This window comes from Haliotis rubra, unplaced genomic scaffold (assembly GCF_003918875.1).
Source record: "Haliotis rubra isolate DU_JTF1 unplaced genomic scaffold, ASM391887v1 Scf221, whole genome shotgun sequence".
NCBI classification, from domain to species: Eukaryota; Metazoa; Mollusca; class Gastropoda; order Lepetellida; family Haliotidae; genus Haliotis; species Haliotis rubra.
The window spans coordinates 1,391,945-1,419,515 of NW_025766237.1; the positions used below are offsets into that span (position 1 = coordinate 1,391,945).

The window sequence follows — 27,571 nt, forward strand, 5'->3', positions numbered from 1 at the left end:
TTAATGGAATTATTTATTCACATTTTGCATAAGAATTTCAATGTTTGTCTTTTCCTCTTCAAAGTTGTCTTCAGATCTGAAAAGATAATTAAAATGATCTTCTGTTACAAAAGGGATCCTAATAACACTCTTGTTTCCTTTTTCCACTTTATTTCTTTTTTAAGCATTGGTACAGTTTTATCATTCATACACAACATTATTTCAAATACACAGGACAATTAAGTAACAAGCATAAGTGAGATCGAGTAGGTTATGTAAATAAGTTGTGGCATGATGACCAGAAAGTCGTGAACGTGCTATATTTGCATACCCAGTATGCATTATATTTATGGAGATTGTAACTGTGGTTTAATTTGGCTTTGAGACTTTCAAGGGTTGGACGTATATTTGCTAGTTTTCTGGAATATATATATTCCTTTGTTATGATAAATATCAAGTTCAGAACATCCTAACGTTTTTCATGAAAGCCCAAAAGGATTGTTTTCGGATCCAGGTTTATAGTAGTGTCTGGTTTATCTTCAATCCAATTTAAAAGGTCTTGCCACAGCCTATTCACGTATCTGCATTCAAACATCAAATGAACAATGGTTTCAGCCTTGCAAAATGTACATAGTGGTGATTCTAATATATTATAGTTGTATAGGTCTGTATTGGTTGTGAGAATTCTGTGGACAATACGATATTGAAACCATCTTTCATTAGTGTTATGAACAGCTCTGAATGGTATAAAATGATAGGTATTCCATAAGTTAGGTGGAAAATTGTGATGAAGGTCGTTTTCCCATTTACATTGATATCCTAAACTTGGAATAGATTTAGCCTTGTTTAGTAGCGTTGTGTAGAAAATATTGCAGCCTCTCTTATTTTTACATTCGGGGGAATATAGGGTAAATGTCTTTGCTTTGTCAATAGCGTAGCTTCTTGCTTTGAATATTGTTTTATTGAAGATACTAATCCAGCATATTCTAAGAAATTTGTCTCTACTCTATACATCTCTTTAAACTCAGTGAAAGACAGAAAGGATTCATCATCTTTTAGTACGTCATTTATAAATTTTACATTTGCTTTTAAGTAGTGTTCATATAGTATAGATTTGTTTCCAATTTTTATATTGTTATTTGCCCAAATATACTGTTTACAAAAGTCGGATTTCGTGTAAGGATACCGTTCTTGTAAATCAGCCCAAGCATCCAGAACATCTTTCCAGAAAAGGTTTTTTAAGTTTTGGGATAATGTGTGTTTTCAAGTAATTTGAGCCCATTTCTATTGGGTTTGTATTTTTTACCATGTTATTTAAGATATTGTTGAATTTAGAGTTTGTTGTAAACAGCCTTCTTATCCATGATATTTTTGAGATTTTATAGTTTCGAGTCTATCTGGAACTTTCAAGCCGCCTTCTTTATAGTTTCTGATTATCAGAGACCTTTTTATTTTATCTGGTTTGCCTCTCCAAATAAATGCGAAGATCTTTTTCTGGATCATTTGAATTGTATTCATTTTGGGGTTTGGTAGTGAGGAAAATAGATGATTGAGTGTGGGCAATATTAGGCTTTTCAGGATAGTTATTCTGCCGAATGGTGTGAAATCTCTAAGTGACCAAAGTTTCATTAGTCTATCCATTTTCTTTAGTTTATCTTTATAGTTTCTTTCCACCATTTCTGCCTTATTATGTTGAAATATGATACCTAGCAGTTTGAAAGGTCTTTGCGTCCAGTCCAGATTATAGTCTCTGCAATACTGTGTACTTGAGAATTGTTTAGAATCTATCCACAATACTTTAGTTTTATCAATGTTTATCTTAAGACCAGAGGAGGATGCGTATTGTTTAAGCACTTCTAATGTTGTTTGAAAAGAACGTTCAGACCCGTCTAAGATTATAGTTGTATCGTCTGTGAACTGTGTTAGCAAATATTCTAAGTCAAACATTTTTATCCCTTTTATTTTGTCATTGTGAGCAAGGATTTCTGCGACTATGAGAAATAGATATGGCGATAGAGGATCACCTTGTCTACAGTCTCTAGTAATGTGGAAGAAGTCTGATGCAAAACCATTTATTGAAACGCTAGAATTTATGTTGTTGTAAAATGTTTTAATCCAGTGTTTGATTGATGGTCCAAAATTAAAGAAGTTAAGACATTTCTCAATAAAAGACCATTCCACGGAATCGAAAGCTTTTTCAAAGTCTATCATTATCAGTAATCCTGGTATATTCATAAAGTCTGTATATTCCATAATGTCACTGACCAATCTCGTGCATTCGCCAATGTATCTACCTTTCATGAAGCCTTTTTGATCGTCGCTCATTATTTTCGGGAGTACACGTTTTATTCGCGCTGAAATTACGGACGAGGCTAGTTTATACGATATGTTAAGGAGTGATATAGGTCTGTAGTTTTTAATTTGGTCTTTAGGTTTATCTTGTTTGGGAATACATGTTATAAGGCCCTGTTTTTGGCTTACCGAAAGTTCACCTGTTTTGAATGCGTGATTCAACGAGTTAATCAAATATTTGTTAACATCTTCCCAAAAGAATTTGTAAAATTCTGCAGAAAATCCAGATGGTCCAGGACTTTTATTGTTTTTCATATTTTTAAGAGATTGTAGTACTTCATCATATTGTAGTGCGCCTTCGAGGCATTGAGATTCTTCTTCAGTTATTTTAGGTATAGTGCAATTTTTAAAAAGTTCTTCAAGTTCTACATCTTTTATTTCTTTACTAGTATATAGATTCTGAAAGTAATCTTTGGTATGTTTAATAATATCTTTAGCTTCAAATATAGTACCGTATGCAGTTTCTAATCTAGCAACGGATTTATTTTGAAAGTTTTGTTTTTCAAGTGACAGGAAGTATTTCGACGGTTTCTCTCCCTGTTCATACCATTTCGCTTTCGATCTTAGTATAATGCCTTCTGTTTTGTATCGGTTAAGTTCTAATTGTTTTTCTTTGAGTTCATTTATTTCTTTTAATAATTTATCTTTATATTCTTCGTTCATGGCTGCATCTAATTTGACGTCAAGGTTTTCAAGTGCTTCATTGGTTTCCTGTTCTGCTTTAATTCTTTCTTTCTTTTTTTGAGATGAATATTTAATTGTATATCCTCGAATATTACATAATAAAACTTCAAAGAATATTTGTTCGTTTATCATTAATACTCGCTCTCCTTCATTGGATCGACTATGATACTGATCAACAGTTTCTTGAATAATGCTTTTGATTTCTTTGACATAATGTGGATCTTGTAATAAACTATTATTAAATTTCCAGAAGCCTCTACCCCTTTCTATTTTTGTGAATTCAATATGTAAAGAGATTATGGAGTGATCAGATCGATAATTAGGTTCTATTTTAGTGCAGGTTATTGATTTTTCCATGTTTACTTACGAGAAAAAAATCTAACCGTGCTTTTTTTAGGGGTTTCGGCTTTCTCCAAGAGTACCTGCGTTCATTTACATTGCTTGCTCGCCATGGATCATATAAACTGAGTTCATCAACCATCTCAAGTACTGCTTCCTTTGATTTAGGATTATTTATGTGCAGATAGTTGAAGGTGTCTAGGTTTTGATCTTGAACCAGATTGAAATCACCACATATTACATTTGTTTCTGTTTCCAAGTTTTTTACAATGTGTTTTATGTTATGATAGAAATCTGGCGTGTCGGTATTTGGTCCGTATATATTTGTTATGCTTATAAGTTCGTTTTCTAGTTTAACCTTAAGTATTATATAGTTTCCATTATTTTCATCTCTTATTTCTTGTAGTATTTCAAATTCAAAATTATCTTGAAATAGGATGGCTACACCTCTAGACTGACTTGTAAATGAACAACAGCGTACTTCAGATGATCCCCATTCTAATTTAACTTTCTGCTCTATATCCTTAATAAAGTGTGTATCTTGTAAACAGTAAATATTTCCATTTCTTTTCTTTAAGTTTTCAAAAACATCAATTCTTTTCTTTTCATTATATTTATTCCTTGGCAATTTGTAGAGAAAATATTTAGTTTATGTGCCATCATGTGAATTGTTTGTGCTAGCAACCAGAGTTATTGTTTCACTTGTTGAGCAAACAGCCAACTGTACCAATGTTATAATGTAGTGCTTCCCTGTGCGAAATGAAAGTGAATATCTTATTGAAAAACATAACTGAAAGATTAAACAAAGGATGAAAGCTGTGACTTCCGTCATGTAACCCTACGGCTCAATGCTACCATCCCCAACCCACGTTGTTAAAACAGTTATGTATAATCTCCTGCTCTGTAGGGTTATCCATAAAGTTAAATATAAAGGTAAATTTACTATTTAGGAACAAATATTTCTACCTTCAACGTAATAGACAATAACATTCTTGTTCAACAATCGAATTGAGGAAAGTATAAAATATTGACTAAATGTATGCAATTGATATCTGTAAATGGCATTACATATGCATGAATGTAATAGAATATATATACATTTACGGAAATGGTATCTTATTCACCGACCTGGTTGCAACACTTGTCACACACATCACAAATCGTGGCTTCCTTGAGACTGCGGGTTTCGTAGAAAGTGGCACCTTGGTTACCTACAAAGAAGGATAACGTCAAATATCTGCAACAAACTCTTGATAAGTGAAAATATAACTATAAGATATACTATTATAGATACATTCCCGTATAACCGACAAGCAATTTTGACTGCTAGGCCATTTCTGTGTTATTGCTTCTGCGTAATTCACAAACAGCAACACGGGTCAAAGTTACAGACGTTATCAGCACTTCACGTATGAATTTCATACTCACTGGGCTGGTAGTAATCGTAGACTGTGACGTAGCTGGGCTGGTTGTTCGTCACCATGCCGGTTCTGGTGGACAGGATGTCAAAGCAGATGGACGTTGTGCCAATCTTTGGAAAGAAAATGGAATGTACATTGTGTATGCACTATTAGATTTCATTTTCTATGCATAATATTCAGAACGTCAATGCAAAAGAATACCCTATCTTGACTATCCTCAGAAACAAATTACATATGGTGTAAAGGCGAAAATTGCTGCCACTATAGTGATGACCATGCAATATATACTTACAGTTTAGAGTATGAAATAATGAGTGAGTGAGTGAGTTATTATTTAACGTCACATCGGCAATATTTCAGCCATATCGTGACTATGAAACAATGAACACTAGCTATTAAACATGAAGTGATGTACAGATGTGGTACTGCTTTCAGTACCACGAAAAAGTACAAAGGCCAAAGGGAAAGGATTAGACTAAGTGAAGTAATCAGCGAGCAATTTAAACAGAGAAGGATGAAGCTTTTTGACGGGCTTATCATTGTCATGTGATGATAAGCCCTGATGTCATTTGACGACAAGACTGAACGACTCTAATTTCACAGACTGACCATAACCCATATTCTATTATTAACTGATGTCAAAACGTCACAAACCCACCTCATCAAAGTATACAACAACATTTCTCCCACGTCTTTCAAATCTCTTCAGACCAGCAATGTTGCCGATGGACGTCATATCCGGATCAAAGCCTGATGGGATAGATATCTCCATCACTGTCATTCCACTGGATCCCTCCTTCAGCCATCTTGAGGAGATAAAAGAGGAAAAACTCATATTTTATGAGAGGCGAACAGGCTGATCAAAATGACATACCTTTCAAATTCATTTGAAGCCAGTCAATGCACTGTTCTACTTGTAACATGTCAAGACTGAAAAAAGATATCATTATCAATAGATATCACTTACATGACTGAAACAGTGTTATTAATTGTGTTCTCACTTAGTGCAGGTCATCAGTCTGAAGTTGTTGATGGTGTCATCAAGCAGCACAGTATTAATGTCAAAGGATGGGTCACCGATTTCAGCATCAACGTTGAAGAACACATCCACCTGGAATGGAAAAGCATACAGTCAGTATTGAGATACACCATTTATTGTTCAAGGGATTTGCTCACGTATTTGATCTATCTGTTATTCAGTATTCGAGTAATCAGATTCAGGCATTGACTTACTTATAGTCGGAGCACTGTGCTTAAGCCATTGCTTCATACTTACATCGGCATATGCAACACCTTTACCAGTAGCCGTAATAGACACGTCCTTTGGGAATTTCGTCAGCTGGAAACAAACCAAAAGCTAACATTTTAAAGAACGAGCTTCAGAGTATTAAATACGCAGCATAAATGCCAAGTTAAGTCTCTTTCACAATTTATTGAGTACAAATCCATTACAATTTGGATTAGAACAACACCTTTATATGTCACCTCTTTAATATTATACATATATCCCGGTTTTGAATCTACCTCTCTTGATTGCAAAACGAGTGCGTTGCTGTCAGTCACAGATATGTGCTGGTTGTCACTTCCGCTCTTGATGTCAACCTCAACTTGGAAACCGGAAGCATGTGCACGTCGGGCATAGTCAGTTAGGGCGTGAAGTGCGACCATTGTGTCCTGTGATACATGAGGATCAGTAGAGTAAAAATTGAATTCCTTGATATAACCATACAATATGAACTGCTTACAGTTTATATCAAACAAAACTAACAATACATGCAAATGGTCACTAAGTAAGATTTTAAAACAGGTGAGAAATTATGTACTTAGATTTCCTTTGTGGAATGTCAATCGATGTTTTATTGTATATTTACATGATATCATTTATTCAGTTCCGAACTTATGGACATAGCAATGAATTGCATTTACAATAATTTTCACCTAGTACTCATACACGGCTTCAAGAAAAACCCTGAGCTAAATAAGAGCACCGTGTTCGAGCATATCTTAATGAAAATTGTATTATGAATTGACTTTGGTTAGTCCTGCTAAAGGCTACAAATCCTTTAACCGATTCAACACTGACCTGCGTTGAAGAAAAGCCGCCATATGGGTTCCTTTGTGAGGTCAGCCAGTTGGTTATTGGAAGACCTCCTCTGAGATCACCGCGTGCCGAGGATGCCAGAAGACCATACGCTGTTGTCTGAATGTCAATAGGCTGGGCGCGTGTGTGGGGAGGTGTCCAGTTTGTATAGTAAGTTGAGGAGGCTGTTGTTTGTTCCGTCCAGTGTTTCAGAGTACCTGGTAATTAAGTGCCAGTGTAAGAAAATGGATTTACCACTGTACATGTGCTCAGCAGTCGTGTTTTCTAAGAAGCATATTGGGTTCTTTTGGATTGAGTTTTTGGTTTAGCAAAAAAAACAGTGGGTACATTATGGTGTCACTGGATCTCACTTTTTATGCAGATTGTGTGGCGGGTACGTATATTTAATCAGTTCCGGTGGATGATCATGACTGTCTATTCTCTTGCACAAACGGTTTTTATTTGAAAACAACCATACGGTATGCAGCCTGGTATAACTATTGTTCAAATTGTTGTGGGTATCAGTGACACAATTCCAGAATTTACCTTCAACCTCAGCTGCGGCGTTGAGTTTATTTAACGTGACATCCGCTACTGAGCTGCCAGCCTCAGACAAGGCGTAGCTGACAATGGCAAGAGTGAAGGGATCCGTGATAGAGGGAGCCACTATCTCCAGGTAATTCGTGGCATTCACAGTGGCGTTTCCAAGCGTATACTCATTAATCTGTCATGAAAACATATGTTTTCAAGCTCAATTCCAAGTTTGTTATGCTTCTATTGATTCTAGTGCGATTCAGTGTGTGTACTGTAGAAGCTACATATAGAGAGACTCAGAAGGTTTGGATCCTATGTAGTGTCATTGTTTCAAGATACAATTTTGCAACATCAAACCGATTTTGTTCCTTTTAAAATCTTGATATTTACATAATTTAATGACAGCCAAATGATCAAACTTCTTCATAATTACATGTCCGTGATAAAAACATATACATATAGCTCTGAAAACTCCCTCTGTCGCATGTCAATGCATTGTTACATTCCGCTTCTGACACACATCAACGAGGTGTATTTGTGAAATATGTCCTTACACAAAAGTTCCAATAATATTTCCAAATTTAGAAAAGCTTCTTAACTTACAGAAGCCAGTTCTATCCTTTCCCTCTTTAGGTTTACAAAGGTTCTTTTTCAGAAATGACAAAGACCGAAAAAGCAATTGTTCACTGACACTTTTCCAATGTCAAAGAACATATGAGTCTATATGATGCTAAACCTACACCTACCCCATATCCACCAATGTCTTGATTTTCCAAGAAAGCCAGCAGCACCATGGATGTAAGAGAGGCTTTGGAAGTCTGAGGAAACAAAAGAAACACGATATTAAGGTTCTAGACAAGGACCAACTGAGATGTGTGTAGTCAGGAAATATCATTTTGGAAATGTTAATATTTCGTAATATCCTGTCCGTACCTGCATCTGTCTGTCAAACACAAGTCCAGGCTCATTGAAGGATCCATCCAAATTCTGCCTCCCTGCCATCCAGTTAAGGGACCTTGCCAAAGTCTGATTTCCGACAAAAATGTAAGGCCTGGCTTGATGGAAACTTCTTGCTACAAATGCAGTCAGCCTTTGAAAAAATGAAACAGTTATGCGTTAGACTAAGGTGTGAGTGAGCTTTTGCATGGGTGTCTCTGTTTAATTACTGAGTATAGAACAGTTTATGTGGGAAAAGGGAAACTCACCACATGTGTCCTGCCTCATCTCGGTCTCCGAAAGGACTGAAGGCTCCATCCTGTCTCTGATATGTGAGCTCCCTCTGGTAGCCTGAAAGTAATACAGGTGTTGAGAAACGGAAATTGTAGAAGAAACATAAGAATTACAAATAAACCTTTCGGGATCAGTGCATTTAGCCACGCCTAATGCCTAATGGTGGTTTATTTCAGAAAAGTAATATAGGCCATAGGCCCAGGTTACACTTTGAGAATTACAGAGTGAGAAAATATGTTATAATGAAGACTGTCTCAGTAACATAGCTTTATATATATATATATATATATATAGTATATATATATATATGCTGATAAATGTTTTAAGATGCTTGCATTTGATGATTGCAGAAGCGTATTACATTTTTGGATTGTTGGATATTCATAAAAGTGTAAAGGGATATACAGTCGCCGCAATGCTTGATATTTATTACAAATAAGTACGAAGTGATATTCATCTTCTATATATGGCAATTTACAGATATTACATAATCTGTCATTTCTAGCCTCACCAATATACTTGCCAGTTTCTATTCGTAGTTTATGAGACCCCGATCTAAATTGAGCAAGAGCACGTCTATGTTTGAAATATCTAACTATGAAGATATAAGATTCAACACCAAACATAGGTTTAAACAACGTGTATCCAAATGTTTTTGCGCCTTTCATTAGTGCAGAATGCCAGTCCTGTTGTTACGAAACTTTGAGTCTACCAAGAAATTCATTCAAAAATAGCGTTTCACTTCGAACCATATCTTCTTGCCAAACAGATCCAAATCCATAGACTTCTAATATATGCTTTATCCTAGATGCCCAGCTCCTGCAACCATTACTTTCCATTTGTACAAGTATGTTATAACATTTCTTTACATATCGCTCATTTGACATTTCAATATTTTCACCAATATTTGATAGACCTTTTGATGGTATAAATATACAATGGTTATCTTCCACATTCGCCTCGCACAACATGCGCTGAGGATTTAATTCCTAGAAATCGTTTACAAGCTGCTACATGTATAACTTTTATTTCGTTAACAACATTCAGTCCCCATATTTCTGCACCGTATAATAAAATTGGACAAACTTTGGTGTCGAAAATCTTAAAGTACAAGTGAAAAGGTAATGGCTTAAACATTGACAGTGATCTAAAAATACCAAATAAAACTTGCTTAGACTGTAGACATGCATTTTCTATGTGTTTGGTCCATACTTATGACCTACTGTATAAAATACCTAGATATTTGTACCAGGAAACACATTCTATTTGTACACCATTATAGAACCATTTTTCATACTTCGACAGTCTTCCACCTTTTTTTAAACTATTACCTTTGTTTTTTCCATATTTACCGTCAAACAATTCAGACATAAACTTATAGGAAAATAATAATAATAGGCATTCAGTCATAAACTTATAGGAAAATAATTTTACCTAGTTCGAGATAGGTCATGATCCTGGACTCCAAGGCGGGTGTCATTTGCTTGGTTGTGTAAAGGTAGTCTGCAATATATACATCCGGGGCAAAGGTCATCATGTTCTGTTCACCACATCCGGTGGGTAGAGCCAGAAGGTTCTCCAGGTTGTCGAGACTGGCGCCAATCAGGTCACCTGAAATGCAGGCAATGGATAATGTCCTTTTGAAGAACCTTATCTGTCACGTCTACAAACTTTCATGTAAAATTCAAATATACCCATAGCCCATAAAGCATATCAGTTCCATTCTTTACATCTTTCCCTGTTGTATAATACCTGTAACTTTGACTCTGACTTTCTCTGATCCGGTTACTGCCTCTGATGGCAGTGACAGTGCCACATGTTGGTTGAAGTCAGCGCCTCCTGGTGTCAGCTCAATGAAGACAGGTGCGTTGTATTCTTTGGGGATACCTTCCGCCTGGGATAAGAAAGTAGATACAGACTATACACTTTAAAATGTACACATCAGTGAACCATTTTTGTTAAAGAACTTCCAATCCTTCCATCCCAGAAACCATCTTTGTGGTGTAGTAGTTCGATTCCCTGACCACATCAAAGCAACTTTAAAAATGTTACTTATTGTTACTGTTCTCGCCACTGACTGGATGAAACAAGGACTCAGAGTGCAATAATCTACAAGACGACGTTAAACCCAGTTTCACCTCATGTACTCTCAGATCTGAGTTATAGAAGATCACCAGCGCTCCATCTTTGTCATAATAGCCAAAAAGAACGAATCGGATCGCGAGACTTGATGACTTCTTTGTCGTGAGAAATAAGCCCTAGAGGGTATGCATCATTAGTCGAACAAGTCATTACCTGGACATTGAGCTGTCTCCTGACAGCATCAGCAGCTAGAGTTGTTCGTGCTGACACCTCGATGTCGATAGCTCCCAGAGATGATGGAATGATGGGGAAGTACACAGTCTGGGGCTCGTTGGACTTAACCTTGAGGACAGAATGATAAATTGTGGGAATGTGTGCAACAAATTCATTTAACACTGGCATGGCAATAAGTGCAGAATCTGTCTAAATCTGACTCTGACTAACCCGGATCACTTTCAATATTGCCCAAACAATGTACGATCCCAAATTAACACTTTGCATATATTACCATGTGAAACATTCTAGCCCAGACGGTCTTTGTTCCGGGTTCGGAATTCATATTATGTTGAAGTCGGACAGTTTATTTTTAAGATGAAAATGAGTCCGGATTATTATTTTTCCAGTCTTATTCCCACTTCCGATGAGCTGTGCTTGCAACATTGACTAATGACCCTCTTCAGCTCTAATGTCTGCCGATATTTGATTTTAATACCTGCTATCTAACAGCTGGAATAGTTCCATTTGCTAAACACTGAAAGTGAATTAAAAAAAACACTTACCGTGACATACTGTGTCTGGTCCTTTGATTCCTTGGTAGTTTTACCGGAACTGCCAACCACTACGTTGACGTAGTCCGAAGAGGTAGGCAAGGACACTACAACCTATTGAACATATACGTGATATTAACTGTTGCATTTTTTCCCAAGTACCCTTCAGGGAACTTACGAGCTACGAACCGTTACAAGCTATTTGTGCAAAGTGAATTAATTTAAACCTTGTTTATGAACTTTCAAAACTATTAGAACTAATCCGTAGCTCCCAGATGCAACTATTTTTTATGAGAAACTGAAGATGAAAGTGAAATAATCCGCTCTGTCAAAACTATTTTGGTCAAAACTTTTCAGAACCAGGATGACCAAGATGAAAGATGTTTGATTTCATGCATTCTGAAAGTGCTGTTCTGAAATGTGTCCTGCTGTGGACAATGAGAACAATAAACAGCTGTCATGTTTGAGTCAACTTAGCAGACACAATGACGCTCAAGGCAATGGGAATAGTTGCACCATTATCCATGTCCTGGTCGGTGATGTAAGACTATCCCCAATCAACACTATAGGAGGTGTGACTGATTTAAAAGACACACTCACGTCCACGTCACTGGGTAGGTAGTTGAAGATACTGGCTTGAATGACGACCTGTTCTCCACGTAACACCGAGGTGGGGATGGACAGGCTCACGAAGAAAGGGCTGAACACACGCAGCTGAAAACGTTGGGCGACGGATATTGTGCAATACATTTTTCTATGTCTGGACAATCTGGCACTTTTTGTACAGTTTTTTTACACATTGGTAATCAAGAAGAAAACGTAACAGGAAATATTGCCTTTAGCAATATAAAAATATTTCGAGGTTCTCATTGAACATGTTTAACATAAAGATGGAACATGACATTAGAAAAACCTAAACTGGACATTTGTAATGAAATGAGCATTGAAGTTCAAGAGTTCAGGAAAAAAGAATTCATTAGAAGCTCAGTTGTATTACCTTTTAATTACAATTTCTGCACAAACTGCATAACCTATGGCAGTATTGTGGTTTTGGGGGGAGGATAAGTATAAATTCATCATTGTACCTTTGTGGTAGACGGGGCCACACCAAGACCAGTGGCGGAGTTGACAGCAAAGGCGCTGGCGATCCAGGAAGTGATAGTATCAGGCACAGTGCTACTGATGGTGGCTTTACCGTCAGCACTGGACAAACAAACAACAAGCTGATTTTAGATATAAAAAGACGAACCCGTGGCATCCGTAAAATACCTATGGAAAGGCAAATTAAGCGTTCATCTGAAAACCCATACAGGCTACAAGTAGAAAGGGGCAATGTTTTGTCCCTGGTGCATCGCATTTGGAAATGTCCTCCACATATCCACAATAACAGCAAAGGTTTCGAAACCTTCTTTGATCGGAATGCAGACAGCAGAGGATTGAGGCATCAAATGCGCCGAACAAATTCATAACAAATACATACATCTGGTGAACAAAGATGTATTGTGTACTGGTTTAATGACCGGCATGTATAAGATGTCCGTATGGGGGTCTCAAGATGTTTGACATGAATTTTTCAAAACATCTTCTTACCCAACGGTCTTGTTGATCCAGAGCCATGTCTCTGGGAATTCTTGTCTGACCCTCTCCACCTCCTTGACCTTCTGACTATGAACAGCTCCTCCAAGAATGGCATTTGGTCTCATTGCTTGAATGAAAAGACGCAGATTCAAATATTCTATGATGCATACGTTTTGATAGCCTTTGACAGACATTTAGAATTTGGGAGATATGGCGAGAAAGTGTGTGTGTCTTTGTCACTCTGAATATTTACGCATATATATAAATATGAACCAAACTTTGTGGTCTTAGTGGTCTCATGTATATATGTTACAGTCAGTGTCTACAATGACTGAAATAACCGAAATATACTCTTAAAAGAAAAGAAGGGGAACCTGAACTTTCAATTTGGATAGGAAGTATAAGCTTGAACAAACTTTCCAAAGACAGATATCTTATGAACGCACCACCATTTCTCTTTATCACCACCCCTATACACAACGCATGTGATGCACGTGCACAACGCAGTAGCCTCATACACGTGCATGGGGTGTCATTCTTGATTTTGAGGGTTTTCAAGAATTTCGATAAATCACTGTAGACCATAATTTTGACAATCATCTTGCATGTTGTTGGTATTGGTTTCTAGACGGTTTTTTGTTGGAAAGTGAAACTCGTACACATGCAAATTTCACGTCATACACCAATCATCTTTCAAGAGCGATTACTGTTCAAACAACAATGGTTATATGGATGTGCAAGTGGTGATGCACTCTCAAAACATTCATTATTATCATATCACAATGATTGATTGAATGTTTCAGTCGTAAATTAACAATGAAGTTCCCCTCCTTTTTTAAGAGTGTATTTAGTATATTTTCAGGTAGGTAAATAAGGTAGCACTGTCATCGCCGTACATCAGATCATCGCTAGATCTAAAACATAAGTTAAACCTTTCGGCCAAACTGACTTCGGGTACAAACACTTGTATTCACATGCAAGAAGAAAAAGATAGCCCGGAAGTGGGACGCGGTTGTGCCCATGAAAAGCCCACTTCTTGTCAAAACCTTTAACCCTTAAAGGTCACATGCAACGTAAAACACAACTTTGCAGATTCTGATACATTTCGGTATGGACTTACCGAAACAAATCGTCAAAAATGCAAATTCAACTTATAAAGTTGAAAAATAACGCGATTGAAAAAACCGCGCGAAATCGGAGTTCAAACGTTTCACTAATTTTCCCCTGACTTTTCTGGGGAAAACGGGTTTCAACAGCTGGGCTGCGCTCATAGCACGTGCGCAGTGAAATAGGTTCGCGCAGCTTGGAAGCGGGCTGTCGGTGAATACTCGGTGAAGGCTTTGGTGTGAGCTATTTTTCTAATGTTTTGTTGATATCTCACAGGCGCGAGCTTTTTATATGTTATGACAGTAAATTAACTGTTTATATAATTTCACCACACGTTCTTCTTACCGAGTCACTTTCTTAGTTCGATACTTAAAAGCAATGTCATTATTTAGCGTTGACAGAATTTCTAACTGTGATATAGATATGTCGTTGTCACAGACAAAACTCAATGTCTTGTTTTATTGACATCTGTGTGTCTGCCTGCCTGTCTGCTAATGACAATATTTAATACACAGCTGCTATCACTGACCACATGCAATTTGAACTTAACACCAATCAGGCTATACACCATAAACAAAATGCATTGATTTATGGCCCGAGATCGGTCTCTGTCACATTATGTAATTACACAGACAGGCAGGTGTGATAGTTGAACACTTGACATGTTATGATGTCTGTTGATTGCAAAATGTTATACACAAAAAATGAGCATGTATTTACAAAACCCAACATCTCTACATATACACACACAATAAGCCGTGAGGGCATACGCAAATGAACCAGCCGTTACACTTGAGTGCACACCCACCCGCTCTGACTGGGTTCGGTATCCCGGCTGCTTCGTTTCTTGGAAAGTAAACCGAAGTACACAATATTGCACTTTTGATTTGCGATTGTACGCTTATAATTTTGTTTATATGTTTTTTCATAACCAGCAATGTATATTATATGTCACGAATAAGTGATAATTGTGTTTTAATTATGTTTGATTTTTTGGTTGCATGTGACCTTTAAACTTTACAGAGTTGTTTTAATGAGAAAGTCTAGCATTTCAGATGGTTTCTCAATAAATGTCAGATGACATGTACTTTCAGTTTTGCAGTAGTTGTCCTGAACTAGGTCGTAATAATGAAATATATATTAAAGGAGTTCAAAGATAAATTTGATAACATATAAATACATCATACTTACAGAATGCATATGATGGTGCAATAGTTGTACCTGCCAATATGAATCAGACTTTGTCACGTATGCATATACGGACAATCAAATGATGACTAGTTTGAGAAGCTCATCCACATTTATCTGCAGGGCGCTGTGGTCGTTTATAACATTGATGACTGTGGCATAAAACAACGCAAACAAAATATGGAGAAACAACGTCTACTCAAGAATATGTCATGGCACATAACTTAAGTCTCAAACTTTAATATGTTAACGTTTCCTCAATTTAATACTAATTCTTTCTGATTGCGTATGTGAGTCGTTAAAGTTGTTCAAGCCTGCTTTTTAATCGTGTTTGTCTCTTCGAAATTTTGAGTGATTGACTGTGCACACATAAATGATGGAAACTACTTACCAAACCCATAATACTGGTTATGGTAGGCGCTGAAGTACTTAGCATCAGTGATTACATTGAGCCCTGCGTCCTGAGGAGAGACAGACATAAATATGATATCCTTTAATGAATGTTTCTGATGTCTTACAGACAATATTTGGAAAGAATTTGATGAATAGAAACTCCTCATTAATATTGTTCATTCCCCCATAATCAGACTTATACTTTTATTGCCTCTCAATATATATATATATATATATATATATATATTATTTTTGGGTGAATGAACACAGATGAGTCATTGCTAAGGTAATGTAATTTCTAGATGTGCAGGAATTTTGTACTCAGCGACGACGTATATACTGACAGAAATGTAACACATTGATGAAATTACATACAGGAGAAAATACATGTGATATGTCAAAATGAAGAGACAAATTTAAACAACTATGTCGAGGAAATAGCACAGTTTTAGACAATGTCACCTACCGAGAAGACATCAGCTGAGCGTGTAGCACTACTAGAAATGGCGAATACTTCTGGTGAGAATTCTCCATCAGTTTGTCCAGAGCTGTACGTCTTCAGTTCATCAAGAACCTGAGCACACAAAAGGAAGCATGTGATGGTTTAATAAGCTATTTACATTTCAAATCTCTTGAAAGTCCTGAACTCTCTTCCATAAGAAGAATAAAAACATCTCTCTCCAATGGCTGCTTGTCTACAAGAATACAGGTCAGCTACATTGGTCAATGATAACCTAATTAAATGAGCAAAAGTACCCAAAGACGTCGTTATCTGACAACTACTAAGTAAACACTGAGATACATATATAAGCACACTGAGCTGACATCGGCCAAATGGAAACACTGGCTCATTTGAAATATTCCATATCTGTGTTCTCATTTTCAGTGTGAAGAAACAATCTGATTGTAAAATCTGATCAAGTTAATTACAAGTATAGATGGCATTTAAATGTATTTTCTGGCTTTTTTTTTAACATGTTCTTCCATAAGTACATATATAATTTATTTTGTGATGCATGAATTATTTGTATATCTGGGATAATGACCATTCTTTTAAAAAGAGGTGCTCTAACCTGTTCTGTGGATATGTCGTTACCAGACTTGAGAAGAAGAACACTTTGGTCGACAGCAAGGACGTTGACAGATGACATGGGGTCAGCACTGACCAAGACATCAATGTTGTCATGAGGCTTAGAGTCGTTCTTGCTGAAGTCAATGGACACCTGAAATAAAGTAGCATTTGACCTTGATATCCCGATGTCGATAATGTGTCATGGCTCAGGTCAACTCATCACCATCACAATGTGACTAATATGTATATAACTACATGTTACCTTGTTGTCAAAGACGTCGTCGACACTGAAGCTAAGACTGTCGGCAACAACCTCCCCCTGATGCCTTGACGTAGTACGCGATGATGTGAGCTTCTGGGGCCATTGTTGCAGTGATGGGGACATTGAAGTGAACAGGGTTCTGGCCGCCAACAGTGACTTGGTCAGTGATGTCAACAGTACCCCGGGATAACACCTATAAAGACAATAGTATCTGTGTTATCGTGAGTTAAGTGCCACCTGTGAATAAAACTCACGGGAAGGGAAAGCAACCCGAATTTACCTATCAATATGGTGTAGTATTGAAAAATTACAATCTATACATATATCGCCATATATCATGTATATGAGAGATATATATATATATATATATATATATATATATATATATATATATATATATATATATATATATATATATATATATATATATATAAAGAAGAAGTTTTCTGATATAATCCCACGACACGGATCTTCTCCAACATGTTTCACTTTTATCTTCAGGGAGAAGTGATTAGAGTTAAACGGATTATGTTATGACGTCACTTTGTCATGACGTCACATGCAACTGTATACAAATGTTGTGACGCGGCGTTGCCATGGCGTCACATTGGCGGCTTCATTTGTATACAGTTGCATTGTAACGTCATGACAAAGTGACGTCATAACATAATCCGTTTAACTCTAATCACTTCTCCCTGAAGATGAAAGTGAAACATGTTGGAGAAGATCCGTGTCGTGTGATTATTTCAGAAACTTCTTCTTATATATGTACTACTGTACGCTCGGTATTCTCATCACTTTCTTTCTTTATATATATATAGGTAGATGGGTAGGTAGATAGATAGATGAAATATAATTGAACCGTGGATATGTTGAACATTATGAACGTCATGTTGTTCCTTGTTACATATTCAATTTTAATGTTGGTGTAAACATTATAATTTATATGCCATGGCTGATGGTTCGTCATTATTTGAATGCTCAATCAATCAAACATTGCATCATTCATTTTTCTCAATGACTGAGCAGATTACCTGGTATGTTATGAAGGGTACATCTTCGGTCAACTCAATGCTGAACAGAGCTGTCTGACCCGCCTGAAACAAACCCAATATTACATATGTTAACATATTACATGTTGTCGACCAAACAGGAACAATTACTTCGAACAGTAACTAATCAATCCCTAGTGAATCATGCCGGATAGTAATCCCTTCCAACTATGCCAAACAAAACATCCACACATAGTTATAGTGCAATCTTGCCTACCCTGAGCCCCTTGTTGGTGAGTTTGAGTTGCATGAAGTTGCCACTGAAAGAGGTCTTCTGCTGGACAGTCAGAGTGTCGGATATCTCATTGTAGTGGACCTGGATTGAATATTGTTGTGAACGTTTATGGTCCTAAGGGCGATCACGGAAAACATCAAAACCACACGAGAAATTAATCGACTACTTTTACCTTTGCAATGTGTTCGCAACTACGTTGTCTAAAATTACAAGCAATAAGAGTAAGAAAAATACTTTTTTCATTCGCTTGCTCTTGTTATAAATTCAGGTTGCAATCACACAATTGTTCATAGTCAAATGCAGCATATACATATAGTTAGTTACTGGGTTTGTCTATTTAATTTAATACATAATCCAATCATATCAGAAACTTGGTTTGTTACATTTTCACCTTGACGTTAATACTAGTGGTGTTCTCGGGGATGCGCATGTCTACGGGGATGATGCCGGAGGCAGGGATGGTGTAGTTTTTGGGTGGGAGGCCGTAGTTGCCGGTGAAGGATGAGCAGGAGAACTCGGACTGGTCATCTTGGACAATACGGTATGTGACACAGGTGTACACTCCAACAGGACTGCTGAGGTCGGTCACAGGGCGGCCATCTTGTTGGGACACTTTGATCTGTTGTGTGATGTGTAAATTTAGAAGAGAGTTAAACATAACACATTGTATAACTTAAAATATATTTGTGAAGTATTCAATGGTTTTCATGACAAAAATGTTGATATTTTATGTGTGTTATTAAATTTCAACTCACATATGCTGTGTATGGAAGTTTGGGTGAGAAAGTTTTCGGACTTGAATTGAGGACTTCAATCTTGTAGGGGTATTGGTGGTATTTCAGTGAGCTTGACCCGTTCAGCCTCACGCCCGTCAACTCCTCCTTCACGATGGCGACAACGACGACAGTCTGTTCATTTAGATTGCTCTGGAGACGCTTGATGTCGGCAACAGGAATGTCAAATTTGGCTTCCCCGTCAATCTGTTAATTTTGATCAAACACAATATATGATTCATGATTCGGTCTTGTGGAGAAAACATTTGAGACTGATGTTGGCCTTTCTCTGCAGGGAAGATGTGTGCACTATTGAAATGCGTTTGAAAATACAAGAATCAGTTGTGCAGGTAGTTTGACAATTCATCCGAATATAACTACAAATATTATCCTTTTCTTATTTATGACCAGAAATGTATTTCAACTTAAGAGTATGGCATACATACTCTGTATCACAATCAAACTGGATCATTCAGGTCTTTCATTAAAATGTGGATATGGGTAATTTTATAGTTTATCAACCTACAGGAAATGCCAGTTCAACATATTTGGGCGGTCGTCCACAGTAGTCGTTAGCGACGTTCATGTGTGTATGTAATTCCACCATACCCTTAACTGGCTTTCCGAAGGTGTATCTGGAAAAGGAATACATATGTAACAGTGTTTCAGCCTGGTATGCAAGATTAAGAGCGTCAATAACCAAGGTTATATGGAGCAATACGCAACCATAATATGTTGTACTGTGAGAGATGGGAAATTCAAATACTGATTTGATAAAATGTCTCACTTTGCTTTCACTGTTCCAGACAGCTTTGTATCAGAGGTCAGGGAGAACGAAGGAAGATCAACTTTGACTTCAAAGCGGGGCAGTTCTAAAACAAAAAATGGTCTGAACATTTTGCCTGTCGATGGTAATCTCTTATTTTAACTACATATTTAAATATAGGTAAGTTTCGTTTTCAAATAGAAGCGACAAAACCCTTTCCACGTTAATAAGAAATATCTGCGAAAAGCAGAGTCGATTGTACAATTGTGACTATATCATGAGCAGATATTTGTTTGAGCAGTATTACAGCTGTATGATGTTGTTTGTAGACAGATTCGGTCTGAACCAGACAATCCAGTGACCCTCTGTTATATTCTGACGCCTGAAATGGAGTTAAACATCAATGGACACTCGCTTCGATCTGAAGATCAAGGGATATTTGTGTTACCGCTCTTTCCTGTACCCCAATTAATTATTATTTCTAAATGTTAATGAGAACAGAAGAGAACAATACAGTCACACTTACGGTATTCTGCAACTGTAAAAGTTTTAGAGGTGACGCTTACTTGGTCCTGAATAAAGAAGACAATTTTGATATGAATATAATTTTCGAGGCTTGTACATATATGTTTAGCGACGCACTGAGTAGTATCCGTGCAATATGAAGGCATTCTGTAAATAACACTGTCTGGACCACACAATTCACTGGTTCACATCGCGAGCATGGATCTTCACAATTGGGATACAATGACATGAGTCAACCAAGTCAGCAAGCCTGATCATCTGATACCGTTATTTGCCTCTTACTTTTCATCGTTAAAGTTATGTTGACAACGCATTTCAATATCAGCCACAAGATCTGGGATCCACATAACCAAGGATGCCTTCAGAATTAAATATCTGACAACTCAAGGGTCTTTCAAAATATGTTAGAGAAGACCTATCAATACAATTTACTAATCCTCAGACAAACAGTCCTGAAACTGCTGTTGTCATACTATTTACCCCTTCTTAGCCATGTTCGTACCATAGCAACACCTTTTTGAAATTCTTTAATTTTGTATTGCAGAGAACAATTTCTTAGACTTAAGAAAGACCTTAAGATGCATCGAAAGTGTTCTGGTTCGATTAGATGGTTTATGCTCAGTTAGAGTTTCTGTATGCTGTGCATGTATGTCCATATGTTAGGTACGGCTAAAGAACCAGTGTGTGACAAAACAGCTAGTCTAGGATGTTGAGGCCAAACTTAATGTTTCGATATTTGGGGGGATTGTATATTCTAAGGTTACAGGCATGAACTTGAAGAATCGAACTGAAAAGTTTTCTGATTTGAAAGGACCAATCACTACAAAAGTGACCAGTCACAAAATCCTACGTGCTGCAAAAAAGAATCTTTGTATTGTTTATAATTGTTTTGTTTATTAAATATATCAAACCAGCAGCTGCTGACACTCGTAGAGCCAGGGCCAGTCCTGCAAAAATAATTCTAAGATAGGAACATAATGTTTTTCTAAAGATTAATAACTATAACCAACCCCTGGTGAAACTCGTAGAGCCCAATCTCCCAGAACAGTCTTATCTGCCAACTGGAACTCCCCAGCCACAACTCCAGAAGATTCATGGAGAGCCGTCCACTCCTTCAGAATGTTGTTGTTAGGATCCTGCAGAATATACCAAAGCTCTATAAACAGAATATCACTGTAAATGTTCTTATGGATAAACAAAGGAATATGCACTTACAGTTCACTGGCATTATTTCACATTTTGAATACAAATCTTCCTGAATGTTCCAAAACAAATAGCATGTTATGGTGTATAGTTATAGTTATGCAGTTTTCTACGTATATTGCATGTTTATACTGATGTGACAGATATTATATTGTATTATCAACTTACAACAAGGGCTATGTTGAAAGTCCCCATGTACACTTGCAAACTTGGATAGACACCAAACGCTCGGAAATGAACTGCAGAAGAGACAAATTAATCATTGGTTCAAGTAAAAAACATTCTTATTAATGAATACACAAAGTCATTTAGGAAGTGGTCAAATGTAATACACGTTACACACTCAGCCACCGAAGAATCCCGGATAGAACTCAAACCAATAAAAGTACTAGAATTTGTACTTTACTCTGAAAGTGTAATCAAAATATAAAGGCAAGGCAAACCGAAGTATTCGCCAGTTACACGTTTTAATTCGGGTAAAATGCCTTATTTAAAGTATAATGGCTTAAGAGGAATAAAGAAACCAAAGAAACAGATGACTTTATCATGACATAAGTTTACATCCTTTTTCAGCTCACCCATCTGTCCTGGCTTGTACATGGCCTTGTCAGTCTGTACCATGACAGAAATATACTTGGAACGGAGGATGAGGGACGTTTCTCTTTCAAACTGCAGAGCCCCTCTACCTCGGACATGGAGACGGTAACTTCCATCAGAGATGTCCCGTGGTACCTGGTGAGAGAATATACTGATTGATCTGTACGTGAAGATGAATAATACTAGGCTCATATGATCTCACATACATCTCTAACAATGATTATACAGAAATTGTTATGTGGAAGTGTTGATCATGATAAAATAGTGTTGCAAATGTATTACATTGAATACACTAAACGCCAAAAGAAACGTTACCCTCCTTCCTTAATGACGGAGGTACCTATCTTCAGCTGGCGTTGTGATGCGTGGACGTCCACTGCTTGGTCTGTGTACGGTGAATTTAGATGTTGCTAAACATTTTTTCACAATATCAAAGACACGTTTTACTTGTTTTCACTAATGCAAATCAGCAGAAAATGTTTTAAAAGTCATAGGAATGATTATTTTACAATATTACACACTCTACAACAGTTGTTTCTTGTTATACTAGTTGAAAAATGGTGACTTTAAATGGTTTACCATTGTCCCAAAGCAGAATGTTAGTTCAACCTTTCTTTTGGACATCAAAATCACTATTATTGGTTTATTTCGGAATGGACGAATATAGGACAATGTAACTCTTCTAAAAAATGCATTTCACCTAAATATGAATGCATTTGAGAATTTGTTTTCGTAATTTACATAAAGCTGTGTTGTTTAGCTTTCTTGTAAACTGAAACCTTCTAAAATATCTTTGATAGTTTTTCAGTAATTCATGAAGATGGGAGGGTAACGTTTCTTTTGGCGTCTAGTGTATATGTAAAGGTGTACATTCTCGCATGTCATCTTACATCATGCAGTTGCATGGAGATTACTTTCCACTTGTTAATCTTAATCTCTAGTATCACCATATTGCAATAACCACTCATTATATCAAAGTGTCTTTAAGTTTGTATTGCGATTGTAATCCTGTGCAGTAAATGATACTGAGTTGAATAGTTAGGTCATTTTAGAATAGTTGATTGTGTAACATCTCTTGGTTGTTTGATTGTTTCATTGACTGAATCAGCACTGACTGATCTTATATACTTACATTCAGTGATATCGTCCCTGTCGTTCCTGAAATGCAATGATGGTAGAAGTTCTGAGACATAATTCTTTACTCAGTTAGTTACTTTCATGGATGCTGTTGAGAGAACTGCAGAGTAATGGTTAAATACATTTTGTTATGATTAAAAAAATTACCAACATGTTAACAGTCTCAGTATTTGGTATTGCGGATCCCACGAGTACACACTTTAAATCTAGTCGTAGAATTATTTTAACAAGTATTTTTTTATCTGTCCAGACCGAGCTTACAATAGTACAATGCCAGAATATCCACAAATTTCCAATTGGTCATGATACTGGCAACATACCTCGTCGTGTATCCCATTCTGTATTGTAATCAATATGATTAAATTGGACACGATGCAACAGATCATGTGGTACAAGTTCATTAGCAAAGCCTTTTTCACCATAAACACATTGTTTCCATTTTGTTCATGTTTGTAATATTAATAACAATATAGATATGTCACTAAGAATTCTCAAAGAGTGAGTGAGTGATTTTGGTCTTTCGCCGCTTTTATTCCGGTAATATCACGAAAGGAGACAACACAAATGGGCTTTTTCAAAGACATACAAGGGCTAAATGCAGTCTCATTACCCGAATGTTGGCACAACCTTTACTTATGAAGATAAAAACTTTCCACATTCCTCGGAAGAGCACCTAACGAATATTCAGTTTGGGGGTCACTGAATTCTATAAAACCTGTATGGATGACTACATGGGAATTTGAATAAACATGACACTAACCACACAAATGTTTTTAAAACGGTTAGAAAGTCTTCGTAAATAGGAGTTTCATCATTGGTTGGAACCAGAGTGTGACGTTTCAGTTTTAATAGGCATTGGTCTCTAATGAGAGATGTGTACAACAAACAACGCACGACTGATAACTCCCAAAACTGTGAATCAACAGACCATAACATGATTTCACACTTTTAGCAAGTTTTGCTTGAAAGGATAGCTTGAAATGCCACACTAGAATCAACCACAGTTACCTCTGTATCATGTCTCACCTTTAGTGAAGTCACCTTTGGCCATCATAACAGGGATCCTGAAAGTGTTGGTGTAGTTGTTCCATATGCGTTGCAGCTCCACTTGTACATGGACGGTGTTGGTGGTGTTGAGGATGTCGATGCTGACGTTGAATGGCATGCCACGTTGCAGATACTTGGAGGACGTTATGAGATACGAACCTCCGGAACTAGAGGAGCAGTAAAAGAGTTGTCAACAGAGACCATGTTGTCAACAGAGACTGAGTATTCTCTGGAGCTGACGCATTATAAATGATAAATAAAACTGCTCTTGAAACACATGAATCAGACTAAATTCGGTTTGATGAATTAATATGTCTATGTCAATTGACATCAAATTCAAACATTTATTGATATTCACCAGAAAGTGGTCACGCCTATTGAGGAACATTCGCCAATTAAAACCACCAACTCGATTAAAAGTTCCAGATTAAGGCTTCAGATTCGTGAAGATCTGAGTTAGAATTAGATTTCAGCAACCGTCCTTGTCGTGAGACGCGACTAACGGGATTGGGAGGTCTGGCTTACTGACTGGGTTGATGCTTGTCATCATATTACACTTGCTCATGATGTCAATCAGTGATTATCTGGTGCCAACTGGTTTATTCACATACCACTCTCGTACAGCTGGAATATTGCTGAGAATGGCATTAGACAACAAACAAACGAACCTGTCGGCCGTGGTGAATCCTATTCCGACTACAAACAGAAGCCAAAGCATGGTGATACTGAAAATTGAATACAGATAAATAACCATAAATTCCAAACATTATAAGACAGGGTGGTACTGAATACAGCACCAATGTTTTAGTTGCATTCGCACAGACAGAGGGTCCAGACAAAATGTAACTTCAATAATACACTCGTGGTTGTTATCTATCTAGAACCGGATGTTTACAAGATAAGGCAGCCTAAAGAAACAAAGCAGCAGTATCTATCGTGCTCAAAGGTTAGGGTCGATGTGCATTGATAAAAGAACAACTGCACAAAACCAGAGAAAAGATCTTCCCAGCTGTTAGCTCCTTTCACGATTGCTGTCTCTGACCTGAATTGTCTTATCAAGTCATGTCACTGATAGGTTAAGGTGGCTGTGAAGATCTAGGTTAGGACGTGGGTTAGGCAACTATGGTGTCGTAAAAGACGATTAACGTGATCATTTCGTAGTATCCAAATTGACAAATTAGCTTAATTTGCCTTGTTCAGACAATATTATTTACAGACAGCCTACATGTAGCTTCAATTTTGCTAAGTGCGGCTTTAAAAGAAAAATCGCACATTACGCAGTCACTTAGAATGATGTGATGATGGTCAAGACAGACCATTGTAGCGACTGTTTTGATATTCCTGCAACTGTTTAAAATTGTGTAAAATACGTGAAGCTTTTTTCCTCTATTTCCAGGAACGATAGATAAATTCAAAATAATTAAACAGTTGGTCTCCTATAACAAAAGAACGGATGACTTGACAACCATGTCAGCATCGTACCAGTGTTCTCTGTAATCTGATAAACTGACTGTACTGCATAATTCCTTGTCAGCACTGGGATCATAACCTCCTGTTACTGTAGTATGCCTTATTGTCTATACCATACCGTTTCTATCATTTGCTGTGTTGCATAACAAACATATACGGTGGAAGCTGTCGAAACCGGCAGTTGTCCAATCCGGTCGTCAACGGTCGTCAACACCGGCATAAAATACAGTGAAGCCCAAACACGTAGTGTGAACAATAAAGAAGTTGACATCCATAATATTTTGTCTTATAAATTAATACTGCGTTGAAATAACACTTGATTTTTCAAATGTGTTGATTTGTCATGTTTATGTTATTAAGTGAATAGAAGTGAATTTGAGCCGTGTCGGCTCTACAATCCTGCACTCTGTTTAAACCGGATTATGTCTTCAGTCCCGAAGAGCCCCGGTTCAAACAGCTTCCTCTGTAGTTACTTAACCATGCATCTTGTGTTTTCGCGGTTGCCATCTCAGCGCAAGGCATGCTTTTCCTTTGTCCGCACATCTGTCATCCCTGATTTCAGTTATCCATTGAGATAATGTTGTTTTTTCGGATTTTGAATTTTTAGGAAATATTCTGTGATTCTGGAAAGTTTGGTTAAATTCCAGTAATTTCATTGTAGGTGGTTTACATAGGGTATAGTTAACATATTTGAGACGATTGTAAGAAATATATATCGACATGGAAAGGAGGTACCTCTTGAGTGCAATTTTCATGGATGAATTTGTATTTCATGTTGACAAAATTCTTGACTTAGATTCGATAGTTTAGAGGCCGCCGTGGAGTGGCGGAAGTATCGCTGTGCAGCATAATGCCATAACAAACACACACTTACTTTAATATGTACATTGTGTTTTCGCGGCTGCCACCGCAGAACAAGGTGTGCTTATCGTGTTTGCGAGCACCTGTCATCACGGATTTCAGTAATTCACTCAGATAATGTTTCTCAGCTATTTGTCCTATACGCGCACTAGAACATGTTTCGGGAGATATTCAAGATAATTGTCTGGCGCTGACGTTTTAACTTCAGACTTTAAGTTTCAATCTTTAGGAAATAATCTGTTATAAATAACCACTTTGAAGAATTAATAACATTAATTGAAATAGGTCCATAACAAGGGTTATAGTCACCGAAAATAAGAGCTCACAAAAGGCGTTTGAAAGGGATCAACAATGAAAACACAGCATGTGCCTAATGTACATCGTGACCTTTTTGCCACAATTTTGCATTACGTATTAAAATACCTAACCTTGATAACATGCTCGGAATAAAATTGAAGATCCTGCACATAACTGAACTGAATGTTTCGTAACATTCAGCCCACTGAAATACGTGAATAATAGTGATTAATTTGATGAATTAATCACATTAATTGAAACAAGTCCATATCAAGGGTTATAGTCACAGACAAAGAGGACACAAAGTAGGGAGTTTGAATGGGATCAACATTGAAAAGTAAGAACTTGCCTAATGTACATTACCTTTGCAGAGACTTAACCTTGATTACATGTTCGGAAATAAAATTTCAGAACCCACAGGTAACGTCACTGAATGTTTGATTGTTGTTGTACAGCCCACTGAAAGAAATGAATAATATTGTGTAGCCAACTTACCTTTCTTATCGTTGTACTGAGGAGACCCTGTCAGGCGATTAACGC

At 37.0% G+C, this 27,571-nt stretch overlaps 1 protein-coding gene across 1 annotated transcript; it reads right to left on the bottom strand.

Moving 5' to 3' along the window:
- LOC124277425 (CD109 antigen-like) lies at positions 1-27,571 on the bottom strand. The gene is given in 39 exon segments (XM_046713127.1): positions 1-76; positions 4,483-4,565; positions 4,783-4,885; positions 5,434-5,581; positions 5,777-5,886; positions 6,052-6,114; positions 6,300-6,449; positions 6,859-7,073; positions 7,402-7,579; positions 8,136-8,207; positions 8,323-8,479; positions 8,595-8,676; positions 10,054-10,230; positions 10,372-10,513; positions 10,915-11,043; positions 11,481-11,582; positions 12,069-12,182; positions 12,554-12,671; positions 13,059-13,173; positions 15,345-15,374; positions 15,733-15,802; positions 16,201-16,308; positions 16,808-16,957; positions 17,069-17,179; positions 17,181-17,261; positions 18,103-18,165; positions 18,338-18,436; positions 18,747-18,974; positions 19,111-19,335; positions 19,655-19,763; positions 19,916-20,000; positions 20,421-20,466; positions 21,430-21,555; positions 21,791-21,861; positions 22,201-22,354; positions 23,352-23,377; positions 24,383-24,570; positions 25,072-25,128; positions 27,527-27,571. Coding segments are annotated over 38 exon segments (4,284 nt in total). The 5' UTR covers positions 25,122-25,128; positions 27,527-27,571; the 3' UTR covers positions 1-70.